Raw genomic sequence first — 22,896 nt, 5'->3', positions numbered from 1 at the left:
TACTTGTGTGTGTGTTTGTGTGTGTGTGTGTGTGTGTGTGTGTGTGTGTGTGTGTGTGTGTGTGTGTGTGTGTGTGTGTGTGTGTGTGTGTGTGTGTGTGTGTGTGTGTCTGTGTGTGTGTGTGTGTGTGTGTGTGTGTGTGTGTGTGTGTGTGTGTGTGTGTTACATGGCATGTCTTAACTCATCTCTTCCTATCCCTCAAAGTTTGTGCGTGAAGCAGACCGTATGAGCAATTGCCATGAATATAAATATAAATATACTGCAGCCCACCTAATAAAGCAACGATTATGTGGGTAAAACTGTCATACGAGTCCATTCATCTCTCAGACCGTGGTCGTAATTCAGTTCAGCAAGTCAGCCCACGTTTAAGCTACACCAACATCTCATGTTTTTATCCTTTCAATATATATTTTCAGAGCATTATTTTGCATTAGAAGCCAGCAAGTTGAATGGTTTTATTTGGCAGCCAACGACACAGGGAAGCGGTAATCTGTGCTGCCTGTTTGATGGAATTGACCGCTACGTATGTTTCTACACAACAAAGAGTCCAGCTCGGTAGTCAGTGGTGCGGTTTGACAGCACACAAAACACACACTTGCAGGACATTCTTTCATCGTATACTCACTATAGGACTGACATTGAGGAGGACAGTCAGTGACACAAAGGGGTAATACAGCATACTGTGTAATAAACTTGAGGAAACAAATAGACAGGGTAATACTTCATCACAATGATAACAATGTTACCTAATCACAATAATAACAATGTTACTTAATCACAATAATCTATATGTGTGATTGTGTGTATATTCTTTTTCTAATCTTTGGTTGCTGTTGTTTATTTGTTTGCAGAGTGTGCAATGGGATCCTAAGTAAAGATGTGTTTGCAATTAAAGTAATTACTCCCTGTTTTTCTTCTCTGTGCTCTTAGATGTTCCACAGTTGCAATGATAAACAAGTTCAGCTCAAAAGTTATAATTTGATAAGGAAGGGATTTTATTTGTTGTTTTATTTTGTGTTTACCAGAAGAGAAGTTAGAAATCCTATTATAAACGCTTCGCTGCCTTTCCGGCAGCTAATCGATGAAATTGTAAAGCCATAACAGTTCATAACATTTAAAAAATAATAATCATCACTACATTATGTTGAAGTTACACGACATGATCGAGGATGGAAGGAATATTTGCTTTCATACAGCTTGTGCTAACAATGCTTTTCCTGCTGAAAGGGAGGTTAAAAGAAAACGTTGTCAGCTGTACGGTCTGTCATGAGTGTTTGCCAGCAGATAAAGAAAACACACCACATTGCCTTACTTTGCGGGTTTTTCACAACCAGTCAATATGGAGGACAAGGCCGTTTTTTTTTGTTTTTTTTTCATTCTCATTCTGATGTCCCCGATGAAATTACTGCAAGCAGCTGCGTTTTTTATTTCTTCTCCCACTCACATGTATTGTCTGCAGACCGAATGGCATATACCTTTTGTGCCAAAGACTTCCATTGTCCAAAATAACACATTAAAACCAATCAAAGAGCCCACGTTGGCAGCAGAGATAAACACTGTGCGTGCTGAACCGGACCGCTCCTTTTGGATTAAGTATCTGGAGGTTTAATCTTAGGAAAAGTTTTTTCTTTAGCATGGCTTAGAAGTAGGGTCCCTAGAAAATGATTGGCATGATTTCGATGGAAGATATTTCAAGATTGCTTGGGGGCAGCCAAAACTAGTCTTATCATTTTGATGTCCCAGATTTATCTTCCGTGATTTCAAAGTCAATATAATTAATAGTTCAATGGTTAATAATTGAGTGGCATCATGCTTTCATTTCAGCCGCATGCTTACACCATAATAAAACTCCACAATATTGCGTAAATATTGCAAAGAAAAGAAAACAATACCCTGTAGCTGAATTTACTAAATCATATTAGTAAATCATACAAAAAACAACATCTGTAAGTGCAGCACAATGCACAGCGACAGCCGGGAGAAGTATAGAAGACTTTGCACACACAAAAGACGCCACATTCACTTGCGTCAGCAGCAGCATGTACTGGCAGAATGATTTTCGTTCAGCAGCTACAGTATTACAGGACACTGTGTTTGAAGAGATTCTCTCGCCCCCCTCTCCCTCCATCCCTCCCTCCATCACTCTCTCTGTCTACAGTCAGAGCTGTCTTCCCACCTGGATCTGTGCATTATAATTGAGGCGCGCCACCAGAGTAGTGAAGAAACCCCATTGCGTCCACAGTTTGGTCTATACACAGGGCTATTCAGGGCTAGGGTCCCCTAGATTAATAATATATAGTTAGATGTAGGTAACGTATATCAATTCATAACGGTGTGTTCTCCAGATCCTGTGGAGATAGCTCAGAGGCAACCGTTTCTAGCTGCGTGGGTCTGACTCTTTAGTGGGTTGCACCCGGTCGGACGTGTTGGGTAAGGGGAAGATGAGGCGGAGAGAAGTGGGACTTGTTGAGGCATTAGGCTACAGTCTGTTTGTAATAATAATAATAATAATAAGGATAGTAATTAGTTTCTGTGTTTCTGTGTGTGGGTGAGTGTGAGAGTAGGTCTCTGTTCAAGAGTGTCTGTGTGTGTGTGTGTGTGTGTGTGTGTGTGTGTGTGTGTGTGTGTGTGTGTGTGTGTGTGTGTGTGTGTGTGTGTGTGTGTGTGTGTGTGTGTGTGTGTGTGTGTGTGTGTGTGTGTGTGTGTGTGTGTGTGTGTGTGTGTGTGTGTGTGTGCGTGCGTGTGTGTGTGTTTCCTGCCTTGACAGGGTCGTCCTGAAAGACCTCTGCGCGTCCTTTACACTTATCATCTGTCCGGGAGTAAGGGAAACAAAGTCGCTTGGTATTTTCAGCGGGACGTGGGATAAGAGCAATGGCTGCTAATTGCTTCAATAGGGGAGCAAGCGGCCGCCCCCTAACCCCGCCCCCGTCTCTCACCAGAGCCCCCCAGCCGTGGGTGTCAGGGAAGGAGAGGCGGGATAATGAAAGGCTAATTGCGCTGGTGATACGGGCCGCGCGGACGCCTCCCTCAGACCCGGGTTTTAATTTAGCCGTGCCGCTGCCGCGGCCTCGCCTCCCAGGGGAAGCGTAGATCGCCGGGACGTATCGGAGTGTCATCTCCCCGGGTCTCCATGGCGAAGGAACCCATGACTCATGACTCATATTCCTATCACACATCACGACCGGGCATCAAATTTAAAAAAGGAAATTAAAACCGGGCAGATAATAAGACGATATTTTAAATTCTTGATGGAGACTTTTTTTATTTAGACGTTAAAGGGGTTCCTTATTACACGCCAGGTGATGTGTTGCCTGGCCATAACACGCCGTTTCTCCAATCCACCCTCTCCGGATGTCTCACAAGGGAGTGTCTGATGTATGATGGATCCATCAAGCTACCAGCCTACCCAGTGAGATCCTACCAACTGGTAGGCTGACTTAGCCATTATGCATCTGGCTGGACACTCCCATGTGTGACGTCACATGGGAGTGGGTCAATCCGACATCACACCTGTTGGTAAAATAGGGGACGTTTAATGTGAGTTAGAAAGCAACTGAAAAGTACCGTTTTCACTAAGTGATAAAAGGTTTTATTGTTTTCGTGGAAGGGGGCGGTGGGGGTTTCTGAGGGGGGGGGGGGGGAGTCATATAAAGTGGTTATGGTTAAATATTAACTGTTGATCTGATGGTAGTCTGTTACCATGACGCCATAGGGGTTTCAGCGGGCATCAAAGTAAACCGACCGCACAGCAAGAAGCAAGAAACAAGATGTTGCTATTGGTCTTCTCATCCAGACCCTAATTTTTCTCTCTTTGGCTTCTCTGTTTCTCATACTTCTGCTTCTTCTTCTTTGTGCTTTCCCCGTGTGTTCACAGCTACACTGGGGACCCTTGACTTCAGCCTCCTGTACGACCAGGAAAACAATGCACTGCACTGCACCATCAACAAGGCCAGGGTGAGTCACCACTAACGTTTGTACGATGTCATGCCGAGTTTCAAACTGCATCGTTCCTTTTTACCCTTTTTCAACCTCTTGACATTCTGAGGGGCCCAGCAGTACTTGGATTTTGTTGTTGAGCCAGTATTAATATCAATATTTAAATAGTATAAATATGCTCCTTTAGTTGTTCCTTTCCACCTGTCCATGTTAATATGAGCGCCTTGACCCTGACATTAACCATGACTGGGTGAGCATCAAGGGAGGAATTGAAACCAACCATCCATAATCAATCTTGTGTGTGAGATGACGATATCAAACGCGAGACATAAAAGCGTTTTGTGAACCTCGCCCCTCACCTGAGGCTTGAGTGAACACTTTGACAGACCCTCTATCTATATCCTCAGGCATCACTGTCTATAATCAAATTGCCATTTGTAAAACTAGGGCAAAAAGCCACTTTCAAATCTATTATTGAGGAAAAAACAGCAACATCGGTTGTTTCTGTAAGGTCGCTCGTACAGTTAATAGAGTCCACAGCCTGAAGGGCCGCTTTCATATTTCCTTTTGATAAGATGGAATTGCATATTGAATTCCATATGAAATGAAAAAACACTTATTCAAGAACTTCGGGCAACCTTCCAATCATTCAGATGTGTTGGAGATTGACCAGCAATAGCAAAATGTAAACCACACGTTGACTCCCTTTTCCAACACGTAAAAATGAAGGTATATTTTCAATCATAAAAGATTATTAAATAAACAGTAACAATAAATATGAATAGCAGTTTTTAGTTCAAATTTTCATTTGGTTTGTGCACTTAGTAAAGTCTGCCCACCTACCTTATATTTCCCAACACTGGGACTCCAACCACGGTCAGCATCGATATCCACAGGTGTTGCAGAAAGCTGGTCCATCTTCCTCCAAATGATGACGGAAGGAAGTTTGCTTTGAAATAATTCAAAGGGCCAAATTGGTTGCTCTGACAAGGTTGGCCATCATCATTGGCTGACGCCATCGCCAGGCCTCTCTGTCTGGATAGATGGATGGATAGATAGAGGCGAGTGGGCAGCAGAAACCAACAAAACTTGGCACTGGTACACTAATGTTGTTGTGGGCAACGGGCAGACTAGAGGCGGCGGCAGCAGTTCGCTCCAGCACTAGGCTCCTGGGCCCAGAACCACTTAGAGCCCAGATGAAGGATAAGGGCCAAATCTTTTTGGGTTAAAAGTGTGTTAACTAATACAAAAGTTAATACACTTTTTGCTGTTGTTTTTGTCAGGTGGTTAGACTTAGACTCTCTCTCTCTCTCTCTCTCTCTCTCTCTCTCTCTCTCTCTCTCTCTCTCTCTCTCTCTCTCTCTCTCTCTCTATATATATATGTATATATATATATATTTAAGCAATAGATCACACCAGGCTGTGGTATGTGCTCATTATACCACTGTTAAGGGGCGTTGTCCGGCCCCGACGCGCAGCGGAGGGCCGGTGACCCCCTTCACAGTGGTATAATGAGCACATGCCACTGACTGAAGTGATCTATTGCTTTTATACAACGGTTACTATTATGGCGAAACGAAAGTCATAGACACACTACATTTAAAAAGAAACCAAGAAAGTCAAAATAGCCGTTTAATTAAAGAATACAAAAAAGTAGTCCCTCCTGGCTGCCGCTATGCATCGACGGTCGCTATGCAACACACTTTAGCGTCCCTCCGAGAGAAGGCTCCGATAGAGCGGTTCGCCGGCAATTTATCCTATGGAGCAGTTCACTCGCCGTGTGCCTAAGCTTTCGTTAGTCTCTCCATCGCCTTGCTCACTCCCGGAGTAACAACATTTACACGCTCTCCATCATCCAACATATGTTTTACTTTGTAACTGTTTCTACTTCCAGGCGCGGAGTGATATGCAAACTTTCACAAAATGATCGGGCGTCATAGCAGTTATGTATACGCTCATTATACAACAGTTGGGAACCAATCAGATCGCTGGATTTAGGTCCCCCGTTGTATAAATATATATATATATATATATATATATATATATATATATATACATATATCAGTTTTATTTATTTATTTTATTTATATATATATGTATATAAATATAAAGTGTATCATTTTGAATAAGTTCATTTGTTTATGCAAAAGTTTAATGAGAGTAGTAACATATTAACAAGATACATCTATTCTGTATTACTGTACTGAGGAGAGAGATACTCCTCGAACACATAAAGTAGGCCTACAAACAAACCACTCTTCTATGTTCACTAATGGATTGAAAGCTGCACTAATTCTGTAGTTTCCCTAAGATATGTTTCCTGAAATGTCGGAAGTTGATAATTGTATTGCAATGAAAACTCAAACACACAACAACAATAAACGCAAATGAAAATATAAACTGAAGACCATTTGACAATCAATAATATGCCAGATAAAATATGTCCTCAAAGGATAGACATATTTTTCAAGGTATGTGTGGAATACAATATGCGTAGCATCTCAGAAAGAGAATAGAAGATTCAATTTTATAAGAATCCTCAAAGTAAACAAAGGGAAGCAAGGACAATTTCACATAAGAACATAACTAACAACACAATGAAAATGCTTCTCATTTCCCAGCAAGCCATGCAGCCAGCCTTCTAGAATAGCTATGCCTGCATAACTCACCAAAACTACGATTACCCAGCATGTTTCAAAAGTCACACACTTCAGTCAATGTGACTTTCCTTTGCCAACTACAATTTTTTTAAATATATTTTGGTCAACCATTTGGGAAAGTGAGTCACATTTGACTTATGTCCATCTGAGGGAGTGTTAATTGTGATTGTGGGCGTTCATATGAGGTGACTCTTGGGTTGAGCAATTTTAACTCAACCAGCACCAAAAACTACAGGCTGTTTCTACCCAAAAATTCATCTGATTTTATGAATTATTTAGTATTCATTATTATGACTCAATAACATTTTCTTTGCTTTAACAAGCCAAGTATTACTTAAGTTAGTATTGGACACAGAACCCCTGGATAGCAAAATGCATGGCTGGCATCCAACAAGAGTTTCTTCTCACTGTGATGTTCCTTGTTGTTCCACAAATTGGTTTGCTGTTATTCTCACAAACTGTAATTAAACAACCCCTAATCGTGCCTCGTCCGGCTGGGCGAAAGTAGCACTGTTTGACGCCGGGCGTCTGTTCCTGCCTGTTGGCTCAACTTCTGCTCTCCTTCTGAGCTGCTCTCCTTGGCCTGTTGATCGAGTTAAGTCTGCAGGAAGAAAAGAAACCGAGCAAAAGCAACAACAACAGAGCTCATAATAGCTCAGATGACAGGAATTAGTCCAATTGAGCCTTTCACAATGGCCACTAATTGAATTTGGAGGGAGAAATCATGTATGTGGAAGATCAACGATAGAGCGGTATGTACAGAAACCCCAAACCCCCAGCCGCTTGGCAGTTGGAGTCCCGAGCCCTAGGAGTGATTACGGTGACTAATGCACTGACACAACAATGCTGTGTTTGCTCCTGCTAAAAAAAGATACACATACGCACACAAACAAACACACACACACACACACACACACAAACACACTCCAATACACACACAAACACACACACGTTGACATGTTTCATTTTCACACTGACTGCACAAGCACGTGCACCCTGCATGCCCCCCCGCCCCCCTCCTGAGTTGGGCAGGCATATGGTGTCTTAGTGGTTTGCTAGGGAATCTATTTACTGCAACACATCTTAGAAATAAGCAGCAGGATAAAAAAAGATAGCGCCGATTTAATATGCGATTTATAATCTATCCGCGTTGGCCGTTTCCCCCTGTAAACTCTTCTGCTCTTCCGTCTCTATTCATGTTTTGTTGAGCAGTCCAATGGATCAAATAAATGGTGAATGCACATCTATTCCCCTCAAACATTTAATTTGTCTATTATTCCTTTGAACGTGCTTGAATCATCTTTCCAAATTATCTTGTATATTATATATAATATTTTTATTTTATATTTATCTTTTGTTTTTTTAAAAACTCTATTTTGGTTACATTCACTTGTGCTAAGTTATTCCAATAAACATGAATAGCTCTTTTTTATATATATTAAATATTGATATAGCCTTTATATTGGTTTATGTGTTCATTTAAGATAATGAATGCATACATTTCTTCATCATTCTATCCTAGTACTATTTCATAGTAGTAGCCTACTAGTACTTCATATGGTGTTGCATACGTGCAATCATGCTAAATAGGAGTCTATCACAAAAGATTCATATTTTCTTCTTTGATTTTCCTGTTTTGAATTCTGTACGCGACGTAGCCTCAAAGATGTCTCGAGAGATAATCGAATGGACTCGACTCATCTGAAAGGATAAGGTTGCCAAGTAACAGTATAAACAGTTTAGTCACAGGTTGCTGGAAGTGCAATATAAAGTAAATCTGGGTCAAAGGTCATGTGAGAATACACAACTAAACTTTGTCTCAGAAATTGAGTGGGGAAACCAGGTCGGTCAATACTGTTTTCAATTAGGTAATACGGATTAATGCTGCAGACGACGATTCATGGCGGCAATATTATTTCTTGAATTTGTTGTCTTTGTTGTGAAGTGATGAATAGATTTTAAACATGACCAGTGTATAGGTAACATTGGTACATTGGTACATGTTCCATACGTAAGTATGTAGGTAACATTTTTGGCCAGACATGTTAACTGGCAATTTTAACTGATTGGATTTACAGATTGGCCATCTAAAACCGATCTCATAATGCTTTGAAGTAAAGAATAAAGCCCTACCTGCTTGTTTGTACTACTTTTATGCAATGTTTTTGTCGCTCTCTTGTTTGGCTCATCTCTCAAAGCATCCATTTTCAAAGTTTTCATCATTTTGTTTAACTTCCACATTTTCTATTGGTTATTTTGTGTGTGTGTGTGTGTGTGTGTGTGTGTTTTTAATTTCAATTTCCAATTTCTTTTTTTCACCTTCTTGCATGCTTCCATCCTCTCTGTGTGTCGCTGCTCTGCTTTGTGTGTTGCTGGGAAATAAAACAGCTACCAATCCCCAGATACAAGAAGGTAAGCCACTGCTGAACCACCTCCCCGATGCATAGCCTTAGCCTAACTCCCCAAATCGACCATCCAAACCCTAAGGACTCCAAGCCCCACCTCATAACAGAAACCTTGTAGTTTGCGTGTCATATTTATTTTCACCTCAGCCTCCTTCCCATCCTATTATATTGTGCACTCAGCGATAATAATATATAATGCAAGGCGGCATCAAACATGTATTGTTTGGTGTCGCCATAAATCAAAAAGCCAATCACCATGTTTAACCACTAATGAATGAGGTGAGTGGACTGTTGGTGGCCCAGCTCTCAGCTCAGACTTGCGTGCAGAGCGCGACCCCCGGACCTCATCTCCCCTAAACAGATACACCTCTAAGGCCCAATCCCATTTCTACCCCTTACCCCTTCCCCTTACCCCTTCAAAACAAGGGGGAGGGGTAAGGGGTAGAAATGGGATTGGGCCTTAATAGAACACCACCCACCCATGGATTCTAAGCAGGCCGTGGCAGAAATAAGTGCTTCGGTTTTTCCGCCATGCCTCTGTTCAGAATTCATCAGCGCATCATTTATCTGGCTGTTTGTAGACGATAACCATCTCTCAGTACCGAGACGGTACCCAGAGATGGTTAACAAACCAGACCCCCCCTGGCCCCCTTCACGCCCCTCTCCCCCACTCCCCCCTCCCAGGAGCCTATTGATCCCAGGTGTCCTTTGTGCAGAGTTACAATGGTTGAGTTATTATTCAAATGTTTTTATCGATTTGCGGAGCATTCCGGCCATATATTGGGAGGCCTGAGACAGCACTAGACCGAGCAACGGAGAGGAATGACGATAATGATAAGACAAAAAAGCAGCAAAGAAAATATATATACCAAAAAAAAAATCACTAAATCAAACAAAAAAACATAAAAACATTGGACAAAAACAGAACGGTTATTGAATCGTTAAGGTCACACAGAGTATATTATAATATTATCATGTATGGTTACTGTTGAGGTCTTACGTATCTAGCAGAGGGATATCCCCAGTCAAATCCTGATTACAGCTACAATCACCACTACTTAAACATGACCTCCTACAGCTGATCCCTGTAGGAGGAGACACCAGCCTCCCCCACCCTCCCCTCTCATCCATCTCCCCTCTCCTCGGCCCCGTGTGATGGATGTGTCCGGCTGGTGTGTGGACTGCGTTGCCACGCGGGGGCTGTATTCTAATGAAGACGCATCTCCTCCGATGATATTGTGTAAAAAGAAAGACCAGCCAAAACCTACATTTCATTTGGAAGGCTGTGTGTGGTTGCATGTGGGTGTGTTGGTGTGGATGTGTGTATATGTGTTTGGGTGTGTGTGTGTGGATTTGTGTGTGTGTGTGTGTGTGTGTGTGTGTGTGTGTGTGTGTGTGTGTGTGTGTGTGTGTGTGTGTGTGTGTGTGTGTGTGTGTGTGTGTGTGTGTGTGTGTGTGTGTGTGTGTGTGAGTCTATTATCGTATGTTTGTCTGGGTGTGTCTGTGTGTGTGTCTCTGTGTGTGCGGGTGTGTGCTGTATATTATATATAAAGTAAGCTATGTATTTTTACTGTTGGATTCCAGGAACTCTGAATGAATACAATCCATCGTTGGCTTGGCAATATTCATTGGCTGTACAATCCATGTAGGCTAATGCAGCGTAGCTACACTCTGCAATACGCCCAGATGGAGTTTGATGGTTTTTCTTCAGAACGCTTCTCTTTAACCCAGTGCCATCAGCTCCTTTGACCCCCCCCCCCCCCCTCGCTTGACTTTGGTTTTTTCTACTTGGTACTTTTCATTAATCTGCAGCCTTTTTGAAATGAGTTCGGTGGCTGGCAGGGCAAACGGTTATGAATGAACGCAAGGTGTGTTGCAGATGTAGGGAGCCATGTTGCCCATCTGCCGCCTTCTGCGGTGGTCATCCTATCAGCCCCCCCCGCCATCCTCTCCGGTAATTATGATCAAGCAGCTATTCACCCTCAATGCTGGTGCAATCAGAGCTAACGTGCAGCTGTCCTCTCAATCACAGCACAACATCGCCGGTCTTTGGCTGCTTAAATTATAGACGCTCAGGTGTCGGCTAGCCAGAGGCAACACTGATACAATACACCAAAGACACGACGGTGAAAGAAAGTGAAAGAGTGTGTGTGTGAGTGTGCGCCGTAAGGCCCCCTTCAATCAGATCTCATCAGATAGCGTTTCAACAACTTCCTCGTGTGGCGCGATGCCCCCTGAGTGGTGCCTGACTCGCGGCCAGCAGGAAATCAAACATGGAGCCGTGACGCGGACACGCCAAGTTAGGATTGAAAATGACTATCCCAGACCGTGGAAATCGGAAATGGAGATTTTTTACTGCATCATTTTTTACAAACATACAGTATATTTTAGGGGAAGGATAAATGCGAAGTGAAGGCAAAACCAACTAACGTGTCCTATACCTGCTCTGACACCCTCTGAGGCTATAGGCCTATTTCTTTGCCTCCGTCAAGAGATGGTGCATCTAGATTGTTTTAGATAAGTTCACTCGCTTCAGTAACTGCCTTTTTTTGTATCAGTTGAGACCAGTATGCCTTGGGTGTTCCCATAATGAAAGAACAGCGAATAAGAGGTGAGATTGGGGGAGAGCAGGTCAAGGCTGGCTGGGAGATTGGGGTGACAAAATGAGCATGGACATGGGTTTTGTATTGTAGCTGTGTGTATATCCAGCAGTGTAGACCGGGAATTCTCCCAGTGCCTCCAAGCATCCACGCTTTTGTGTATTCCAATTGAATTCAAATCTTTTAAGGGAATATCTACAGAATGATCAAAGTTAAATATCTTGATTGTGTCTTCTTCAATTGCATACATTATGTTTGTCTCTGTCCTCTATTGATGTGTTAGAATTTGTGAAGTAAATAATAATAATGATGAAATGTGATCAATAGCCTCAGACTTTTCCTCTCTTTGGAAATAATAAATATTGAGTTGTTTGGTATTGTGTGTGTGTGTGTGTGTGTGTGTGTGTGTGTGTGTGTGTGTGTGTGTGTGTGTGTGTGTGTGTGTGTGTGTGTGTGTGTGTGTGTGTGTGTGTGTGTGTGTGTGTGTGTGTGTGTGTGTGTGTGTGTGTGTGTGTGTGTGTGTGTGTGTGTGTTTGCCATTATCTGTAGATCAGTGGACAACACTTGGCTGCAAGCTCACATGGCTACTTGATAGTTAGCTTGTGTTTCTGTCATTCTGTATCACACCTTCATGCTCCCTGCTTCGCAATATGCTACAGAGTGTTAAGTCCAAGCAACTGGAGACGGCAGTCTTATAGCCTTTGTTGCTGCCTCATTACTTCTTTTTATTATCCTGAACTTCATTTTAAGAAAATAAAAAAAGGGACAAACAACTAAATAACTAGAAACAGGAGAGGAGAGGTAACTGCCATTGAGTTGTTGTTTTACTGTCAAAACCTATTTTTCACAAAACACCTCTTAAAGAGGCTAGCAATCCCTCACCTCTGTCTCATTTTCTTGCGTGTTCATACATTGCAATATAGTTCAATATGATTAAATGCCACACACTGAAACATCTTGCATAAAACAAGCATTACTATATACTTCTATCTTGACATGTACATTACTATTCACCTATAGTGACACTAAGGAGAGTAAATGAAAAAATAACACATTTTTCATAAAAATCGGAGGGACCCAACATAAGAGGATATATTGTTATTATAGCCTTTTGGAGTGCCACATTATTTATTTATTTTTTCTTCAGGTGGAGACATTTTTCAAAACCAAAGCCTTTTCTCATCAATCAGTCAACAGTCAACCTTGGCCTTTTTTATTCACAAAATCTAGCTTGCAGTGGTGTTTTTTTTATTTGAATAAACACAAAGTATAGGCCTACTGTATATTTCATAAGGTTCATGAATGATATACTTTACTGGAGAATTATTTTATTTTATTGATTCATTTGCATATTGCAAGACATCCATCAATACAGCTATATCTGGGATAAACATTATTGATGGACTGATGTATAGGCTGTGCTCTCAGCTGTGACCTTGATTGTCACAGTTAAAGGGATTCATCTTTTATGAGGCGGATAATATTCAAGAGAAAAGGAGACTGAGAAAGCACTGTGCTTTGTGATAAGCAATGCAAATTAAGCATTTTTGCTATCAATCAATACATGGATGAATAACCATCAGGTAAAAAAACACCTAAAAATCATAAAATATTGATGAAATACATAAATTATCTTTTTTCCCCCCAGGGCTGTGATTTGAATTCAAGCATTATGAAATGTCTTTCACACTATAAATTAACTATTCCCTGAAGTCTTGAATCCTCATCAGCCTTGCATTTGTCATTACATTTCTATTACAACAAGTGAACTACTCGCCATTTCAGCAAAGCAATTGCCTACATCAAATTTAAGTGGCAAGGAAAGTGTCATTCAATTCACATGCAAGATTGACAATAAACCATGTCTGCTTTTATTTCTTGATCTAACTAAGCCTCATGTGCTAAAACAAGCCGGTGATCCATCGCCTGTAGAAAGTGCCCTTTCCTTCAAGCTATACAGCTTTACTTACCATGCTCAAATTCATTATCTGTCAATGGACTAGATAGGATTCAAAGCCCCGGCTTGCCACCGGGAGAAGCACAGATAGCCTCAGCAGGTGTCGTAAATTCGGAGCTCTCTTTCATTTGGATTCCTGGAGGGTAATCTTATTGCCACGCTCAGGTAACAAAAAAACACCCAAAGCAAACAGTGGGATTACGGTAAGGCAACAATTTAGAGTTTTCGTTAAAAATAATAGTTTTTCGGTGTCCTGTGTATGATGAAGAGTGGGTGGTGAGCGGCAATGGAGAGAGTGATCGGGTAGGTGGTGTAGAGCGAGGGAAAGAACCAACGCAATCGCTCTGCTAGCGGGTAGCGTCAGTGCCGCTATGGCTGTGAGTGTTCCCACACGGCATGACTCACCTAGTCTCCCATTTAATTCTCTCGCTAGCGGACACTTGTCCCGGGTTGTCTTTGAATACCTCCCCCCCAACTGTGCCTATGGTTTTATGTGGCTGATTGGTCCGGTGTGACCTTTAAGGCCATTCACTCTACGCAAGTCCCATTGATTTGCCCTTCAGTAGAATGTGAAACTTCCAACAAGTGTTCATTGTTTTCGACAACTACAGGAAGTTATTTCCTTTCATGTGTGCCGCCTTACTCAGCGTTTCAAGCTGAGTAACCTGCAGGCTAATGGAGGGTTTCTGGTTCACGGGGGCTGTGCTGTGGACGCTGTTTCACAGAGGCTTATATAACCAAAAAGCTTTCAAATTCAATTAGTCCTGGCCGTACCAATTGTGATTACACTACCAAAAGTGTGTTAAACAAATCAAGACTTGGGATGTATTTTTAGCCCTTCGGTAGGTTTGTCAATACTAATCTATTCATTCCCTATTTATTCTGTTTATTCTTGCTGACCATATTTCCTTTCTTTTCTTTTGCATTGCGTGCTGGTTTTCCTCAAAGCAAAGGAGGGTCTTTCCTCATCATGGCTGTCTCATTTCTCTCCCTCAGGGCCTGAAACCCATGGACCACAACGGACTCTCGGATCCCTACGTCAAGCTGCACCTCCTGCCAGGCGCCAGCAAGGTAGGAACGTCACATCTGCATGATGCACACACCGCTCTTCCACAGGCCATGGGTGCATGGACCCTATAATGTCCGTTACCCAGGTTTGCTGAGAACGAGATTGGAAGTTTCCTCTTCCAAAAGCTCCACTTCCTGCTGTGTGTGTATCTCGTCAAGAAATTGTCCCATTGAGAAAGAAAGGCTTTTGCATGGCTTAGATAGATGGACCATACAGGGCTCTGCTGACTCCCCCACTGTGTTTGTATGGAATCAAATGGACCATTAAAGGACAAATGACGCGATAAAGACATGCCCCAGTCTCCCGCTTGTGTGTGTGTGTGTGTGTGTGTTCATGTGTGCATCAGGTATCTCTGTTGTTCTATTGGCTTTCAGTAAAGAGGAATTGTGCTCCTTGTTTGAGATGGGCTCGCAAAGACTTATTTTTCAGTTCACACTAGTGGGAAACCCATGGGGATAAAGAGACAATTGTAGCCTCAGTATCCTTGCCAGTCGGAGAAGTGTGACGTTTTTTTGTCAAAAAGTCAACAACTAAATCAAGGTGCGATGGCCCTGTTGACAGCTTTGTGTCAGCTTTACTCGTGGCTGTGAAATGTCTCTACCTTCCCTTGACGCAGACAGCCCAGAGCTGCACCACGACCCATCAGCAGGTGGACAATTGCAACATTTGTCTTACAAGCTACTAGAGCCACCCCAATACCCCATCACAGGCCTGTTGATCCTCTCTCGCCTGATTTTCAAACTCACCACTTGATCAGTTTGCCTTGCAGCAGAAACGCAATTGTATGTGGTGGTGTGGCTATCGATGAGTGGTGCTGACAACCGGACGCTAGTTCCCAACATCGACTCCCCACATCCCTGTATATCCCTGGTGGCCTAAGTGCCAGAAAAATAACCTGTATTAGCCGTGACCGTGGGCTGCGCCATCGTTCTAAAACTAAGCACATCAGCGCTGTACTTTTTAAAGTCCATTAGCTCACTCTGTCTGAGTCATTCTTTTTCACTCTACAACCGCATCCGAATAGCGCTTTAATTTCATGCTACAAAAAAACTGGCACTTTGTTTATAGGGTCATGCCCTGAGGGTTTAACAGTAAAGCAACATGGTCTTTTTCCCAAAACTCGTATTTATCTGAGGTTCAGAGCATGGATACCAAACTTATTTTCCAGCTGCTCTTAACAAACACCATTAGAGCTAACGTATAGTGCTAACAATTAGCATCCAGATGTTAATTAACATTGGGATGATAATTGCTTCGACTTCTGCTCTAGAGGCCTCGGTTATGGTGCTGGCCTGCCCATCTCCAATGTTGAACGGCGATGGACCTGTGGGTATTTTCGCCCTTGTAAGCGAGATACATGTACACTGTGTACGCAGGATCTATGCTAGCTAGGCATCAAAACAAGGTGTCGTGGGTACAAAGGAGAGGAAGACCGCCTGGCTGTCTGCTCGCCCACTGGGTCCGTTAAGCCCAAGCTGCCAGTACACCTCCGGCCACGCAGACAGGAGCGGACATATGTGCTAGGTATTTTTGACAATCTGTTGTTTCTGTAACTGGGTGGGAGGGACGGTGTTGTAGCGATGAGACCCCCACTGCTACAACATGAGGATGGTTTGAGTTTTAATGGCAATTAATGGCAAAGAAAATAACAATGTGATGTAACAAATCTAAGATATGGGAACCGTGGAGCGGCCTCATTTCATTGTATCAAAGCCCCAGCAGGAGGGTTTGGCTGGACTGCAATACTAATACCAGAACATAGCCATGTCCGGCCCCTCACTGCTACACTAATACCAGAACATAGCCATGTCCGGCCCCTCCCTGCTAGACTAATACCAGAACATAGCCATGTCCGGCCCCTCACTGCTACCCTAATACCAGAACATAGCCATGTCCGGCCCCTCACTGCTACCCTAATACCAGAACATAGCCAGGCCTCTCACTGCTACCCTATACCAGAACATAGCCATGTCCGACCCCTCACTGCTACACTAATACCAGAACATAGCCATGTCTGGCTCCTCACTGCTACACTAATACCAGAACATAGCCATGTCCGGCCCCTCACTGCTACACTAATACCAGAACATAGCCATGTCCGGCCCCTCACTGCTACCCTAATACCAGAACATAGCCATGTCCGGCCCCTCACTGCTACACTAATACCAGAACATAGCCATGTCTGGCTCCTCACTGCCACACTAATACCAGAACATAGCCATGTCCGGCCCCTCACTGCTACCCTAATACCAGAACATTTACTAGTCAGGCCCGTCACTGCTACGCTGATACCAGAAAATGTATTAGCCAGGCCCCTTACTGCTACACTAATATCAGAACATTTATTAGCCAGGCCCCTTACTGCTACACTAATATCAGAACATTTATTAGCCAGGCCCCTCACTGCTACACTAATACCAGAACATTTATTAGCCAGGCCCCTTACTGCTACACTAATACCAGAACATTTATTAGCCAGGCCCCTCACTGCTACACTAATACCAGAACATGTATTAGCCAGAATCTCCTGATATACAAATGTGGCAAAACTCAATGATGATTATTATTTTCAACTAACAAATAGTAGTTGACATGCATTTTAAAATGTCAATGCACTTTTCAGCCCTGAATAACAGTAAAAGCTTTTTAATAATTAATTTGCATGGATAGTATACTACACTTTCCATTGAACAATCACCCCATAAATTGACACATTTTATAATGTAATGAAATGCTCACAGACTAGCTGCTTTCATGTGTCAAATGTGTCAAAACGTCTCATAAGTAGGAAATGATTAAACTTGCTTCATAACGTAAGGAGGAATTATTATGCTTGCTTCATTACGTAATAGGTGAACCAAAATGTTATATGTTTTAACATTATAGTTAATAATTTTTTACATTATCGACTGGGGATTCAACATTATTGCTATGGGTTTAATTACAACTCGAGGTTGAGCGTGCGTAACGCGCCCGCGCGGAAACTCTAGTATATAATTATTATTATTATTATTATCATCAGGTATCTCCTGTTGCTGTAATGGTGGGAAATCGATTTGAAGTTCCCAAAACATGATATATTCCCACTAGTGACTGCATCCTGAAGGTCTGGCAATGAAACATGTACTAACTGACTAAGCAACTAATGGACACACAGCAGAACAACAGGATGCTGCTCATTTGGAAGACAGCCGTCTGCCTTTATGCGGTGAGGCACGTTTTCATTACCGTTGCAACATACATTTAGGGGGAAGGCAAATTATCTATTTTATGGTGAGGGAAGCGTTGGCGCTGTTTGTACACCACCACACAGGCTAAACGAGTGTGTTATTGCCACTCACTAAGAGGAGGCCCTTCAATTTAAGGACCTTGGCCCAAATCATCTTGGTGAAAGCTGTGTGTTTAGCCTGCTAAGTGTTTTTGAATGTAAACACACAAGCAAACTTCTAATGGGACCATGTTTTGGTCTGTTGAACACAAGCTAATTGGGCTCCATCTTTTTCTCTCTGCTTTAAAACCCCCCTAGCTGAGGTGGCCGCCTAATTGCCAGAAACAGAGACTGTCGCTCGGTTTACTTAGGAAGATTTCATACAGCACCATGACCAGAGCATAGCATTACATTTATATACAAATCAGGAGAGTATGCCTCACAGGTTGACTTGCAGTGTGTTCAATAGGGGAGTGGAGTCCATGTTGTGCTTTTGAATGTGTTCTAAATTAGTTCCCTTTAGTTTCCAGAACTAAATATATAATCAGCTCATGAAAACAAAAGATTTGCCCATGAAACAGAAAACCTCTCGCATGTTGAATGCCCTGCCTCCATTTCTCAGAATGACTGGCTTTATTCTACACAGTACCATCAATACAGTCAAACTGAAACTGACATTCAGTCCGTTTCCAAATTATGTTTACCAACACACACAAGGCAAATGTGCAATCCTTGGCCATCTCTGTGTCAAGTGTCTTGTCTAACGCACGGGGCATTAGTAAGCATACTCGTAAAATGCAAAATGTCACAGCCAATTCTCTGCCTGCAATTAATTTCTGATTGCCTGGTGGCGAAGACGGGGGCTAAGCCTACTGTCAACAGATTCTACAAAGTCGTCTATCAACGTGAAATAACAGAGTGCCCTTCGACGCAAATAACACCCAGCAGACGTTTCATTTCAAGGGGAAATATTACCACACAGTAATCAGAGCCCCCGGAAAAAAACATCATGTGGCTGCCAAGGTCTATCTAGGTTTGTGTTTGTGTGCGTGCGTGTGTGTGTCTGTGTGTGTGTGCGTGTGTGTGTGTGTGTGTGTCCGGTTGTAGTTCCCCCTGGAGCTGGAGGGCCTGAGGGTCAGCTGTAGATGTGGTAATACTGCAGGTGTCGGTGTCTACCGTTCAGGAGGCGTTTTGGAACGACAAAATTGTCTGTGTGGAGAAGCAGAACAGCCCCGAGCCACAAGCGGAGATAAGGAAGCTAATCAAGAAACTGTTGTTGCGGTTGTTGTCGCTTGATAATACATATAAATCCATGTACATGTATATATATGTGTATATACAGTTCATAAATGAACCCCAATGTTCAAACTTTTTTTCTACTGATTTGCTTTCTTGTGAGCAGTGCAGAGCCATGTGTGGGTAGAGGATGAATATCCCAGTCCAAATGGCCCCATTCAAATCATTCTATTATTTTGAAAAAGGTCCAGGAATAGGATCAGATGAGTTTCCTTTATTTTCTTGGGGCGTTTTGATGGTGAAACCCCAATTCCCTCCCTCGTGTTAAATCTCCCCAATAGCTTCCATTTGAAGGCTCCTTCACAATGATGCATTGATTCCATGTTTGGTGGGTGGGTGACTCATTCGAAAAAGCCCTTTTTTTTTTTCAACAAGCCAGGTAGATGACCTTCTCTGCTGCTGCTCGAACCGCTTCAAGGATCAGAGAGATGTGGAAATCCAACAACAACAAAACCAAAACCACCACCAAGCACACAAACACGCAAGCAGATGATTGTATTTGTAATGAGTTGAACCATTCATGTCAACTCATTAAGTGATGGGAGTAAACAGATGGGATGGTCTGATAATCTTCAGATTGTATCATGTTTCACGCTACAGTCCACACAGGAGAACAGAAGACAGAAAAGCAGCACTACGTTCTACTGCATGGTTAGCTTAGTCTACGGCGCGTTTAGCCTCAGTGACTGCCTTAATCCATCATGAGCATTCGTCATGTGAAACAACGCCGGTGACGGACGATTTGCATATTTTCCATGTTTGTTTGCCGATGTTAAGCAAATTGTCTCCAAATGAATTACTTGTTTTCTATCAATGGATCAATGGTGGGATAATAGCAGCACACCGTGAGGCGCGAGTCATAACTTTATCATCAAGCGTGATCAATATCTCTGTCGCTAATGTATTCAATCTACCAGACAATTTTTATGCATGCCATCGGGCATATAGTCCTTCTTTCATCCTTAATGTGAAATCAATTATTGTATATGCATGGGTTAAATTGTTTAGATCACTGATAAAGCTTGAGTATTAGCAGGAAAGTATCAGGATGGGTAGGTCGATCCACTCCCAGCCGAAAGGTACAGTGTTGGCAGACTGCCTACAGGCATCCTTGAGCAGGAATCCTAACCCCTACCTGCTCCTTGATAAAGTCATGTTCTCTTCATGTCTTTTCACTGACTACCTGTAGGCATCCTTTACCCAACCCCTACCTGCTCCTTAATAACGTCATGTTCTCTTCACGTGTATTCCCTGTGTGGTGCCTAAACGCACCTGCGTTGAGCAGGAATAAATAGTAAACATTAGAAAGCAGTTCCTCGAAAGTGTGGCAATTCAATATCCGTCACATCTTTGTTTGCCTGGAATAAAGACGACTCTATTTATAATCCTCTTCATGCCATACGTTGTATCCATGAACTTCTCAAGGGACGTCCTGGCCCCCGCACGCAAGAGAGATAAGTTCTAAGGCTCTCTAACCGCACGCCCACAGCCAGTTAGGGAAAAGCCTATAAGAGCTTCCCATGAAAGAGGTTTCTCCCAGCAGGGTGGACTTTAATGCAGTGCACTGTCGCACTCAGGATATAAAGGATCTAACCTTCACCCTTGTCGCCGGTATGAAATTACCTTACGGCACTTCAAGGACCTGGACCGTCTTCAAGGATGTACAACCGATTCATCAAATCCCATTTTCCTTTTTTTGGGGGCGGGGGTTTCATCATGGCGGCAGACGAAGTTGAGTTGCTGTATTCATACCCATCTGCAGCGTAAATGACATGCCATTGGACAATCTTGTCATCCGTTGGATAACCTGGTCCACTGCCAACAATCCACTTAGCCAAGGGGTCCGGGAGGAGTTTGTGAAAGGACCGAGGTTTGTCCTACCGCTGATAGCAGCTCCTTGAACTCACACTGCTCGGTCATTGCTTTACTCTGCAGACGGTTCTTAGGTAATTGAGGGAGTGGTAAGGGGAGGGGGGGGGGGGGGGGGGGGGCTGTGGAATGTGTGTGTGTGTGTGTGTGTCTGTGGGGAACACCTATCAAGGAATTTCATATCCGAAATAGTCGATGTTATGAGACCCTTGTCTTTGCTTTGAGTATTGGGTATGTGTGTGTGCTACAGTTGGTGTGAGTTTGTCAGCGGAATTATGTGAGCATAAGTGTGTGTGTGTTTGCGTGTGTGTTGCCTCTGTGTGTGTGTGTCTGTGTGTATCAATGGTTGTGTGTCTCGAGCAGTATGCGAGTAGGCGGATGGAGTAAACAGAATAATAACAACAAACAGACTGTTTACCGTCGATTCCTTCAGGCTCTGCTCTCCCTTAATTGATTACAAACGACAGGATCGGATATTAGCCACGCCAAAGCAATATCCGGCCCCTGCACCCTTCCCCTCCCACCCTATCCGGTCACACTGCCCGTCCGGCCCTAGGAAGACGTTTCCTGGGCAACATCCCCCTGGCGCCAAGCTGTGTGCGATGAGAGAGCCGGAGGGTCCCCCCTTTCGCCCGTACCCCTGTTTGTGCTGCAATGCATGTTGGGAAAACAAACAGGCCGGCCGCTATGCCGCATGCTAAATGCAACCTAACCCAATCAGGGTGGAGGGAAAACGCGGGCGGTGTTTATCGATGCATTTCCACCTCTAATCGTGTAATCAGGGCTCACGCCGACAGCTCTGATTAATTGCTTTGTGTTTCGCCGCAGCCGAGGCGTCACCTGTAAGTGATTCGTGGCGGCTGCCGAGAGCGGACGCGAGTCAGAGTGGGATGTCAATATGCCCGAGTGCGGCGCGGGCCCCGCAATGTTCATATATCGCGTGTGATTGCCACTTCATGTTCCGGGGCCGCGGCACCGTGATGCTGTGGATGGAGCTAAATTCTCGACGTGATGGTATCACTAATTGCTTCTTCATTAAACTCCCGCTATGCCTTCATTATGCCTGCTGCTGCTGTTCATGTAAATGCGTGTTGCTATTTGTATTGTGTTTACTGACAGTGTTTTAATTCACAGTCAGCCTACCTGCGCGTGGGTTTGTGTGTATGGAAGAGTGTGTGTGGGAGTGTTTGGAGGGCCGGGGGGTGGTGCGTGTGTCTGTGTGTGGCTTGGAGCGTGTGTGTCAGTGGAGGTTTGTTAGTGTGGTTGTTTGTCTTTGGGTCGTCATTTGTTTGTCTGTGTGTTTTTGTGTGTGCGTGTGTGTGTGTGTGTGCGTATGTTTGTGCTTGTATGTATGCTTGTGTCAATGGATGTGGGTGTGCATGTGTGTGTGTGTTGGTGGCAGTGTTTGTTTTTGGGTCGTTATGTGTGTGTGTGTCGTGTGTGTGTGTGTGTGTGTGTGTGTGTGTGTGTGTGTGTGCGTGTGCATGTGTGCATGTGTGCATGTGTGCGTATGTGTGTGTGTTGGTGCCCACATCCTGACTCTCTTTCTCTCGCGGTGGAAAGTCTTGCGAGAACCTTCAGATCACATTGAATCGCATTACAGAAATATCAATCATAGGGAGGCATGAAGGAGGAAGAGCCTTTAGCTGGAACCTCCCTCATCGGTATGCATCAAGTGTTCCTGATAAGCTCACCTTCCCTCCTTTCTGCTTCCCTTTTTCTGCCCTTCTTCTTCTGCAGGCCAATAAACTTCGAACTAAGACCCTGCGCAACACGCTGCACCCCGTCTGGAGCGAGACACTGACCTACTACGGCATCACCGACGAGGACATGGTCCGGAAGACCCTCAGGTAGGTAGGCCCGAGCCAGAAGGAGGAAAGCTGAGACCGCTAGATT

At 43.5% G+C, this 22,896-nt stretch overlaps 1 protein-coding gene across 1 annotated transcript in view; it reads left to right on the top strand.

Moving 5' to 3' along the window:
- doc2b (double C2-like domains, beta) overlaps positions 1-22,896 on the top strand; it is a 65,212-nt gene that overhangs the window by 23,746 nt on the left and 18,570 nt on the right. Inside the window, exons 2-4 of the mRNA XM_056594844.1 lie at positions 3,875-3,954; positions 14,555-14,629; positions 22,741-22,850. Coding sequence (XP_056450819.1) covers positions 3,875-3,954; positions 14,555-14,629; positions 22,741-22,850 — 265 coding nt within the window. The remainder of the gene's footprint in view (positions 1-3,874; positions 3,955-14,554; positions 14,630-22,740; positions 22,851-22,896) is intronic.

Source organism: Gadus chalcogrammus, chromosome 7, assembly GCF_026213295.1.
Source record: "Gadus chalcogrammus isolate NIFS_2021 chromosome 7, NIFS_Gcha_1.0, whole genome shotgun sequence".
Classification (NCBI taxonomy): domain Eukaryota; kingdom Metazoa; phylum Chordata; class Actinopteri; order Gadiformes; family Gadidae; genus Gadus; species Gadus chalcogrammus.
The sequence above is the reverse complement of the archived record's forward strand: the minus strand, read 5'-3'. Positions and strand labels throughout refer to the sequence as shown.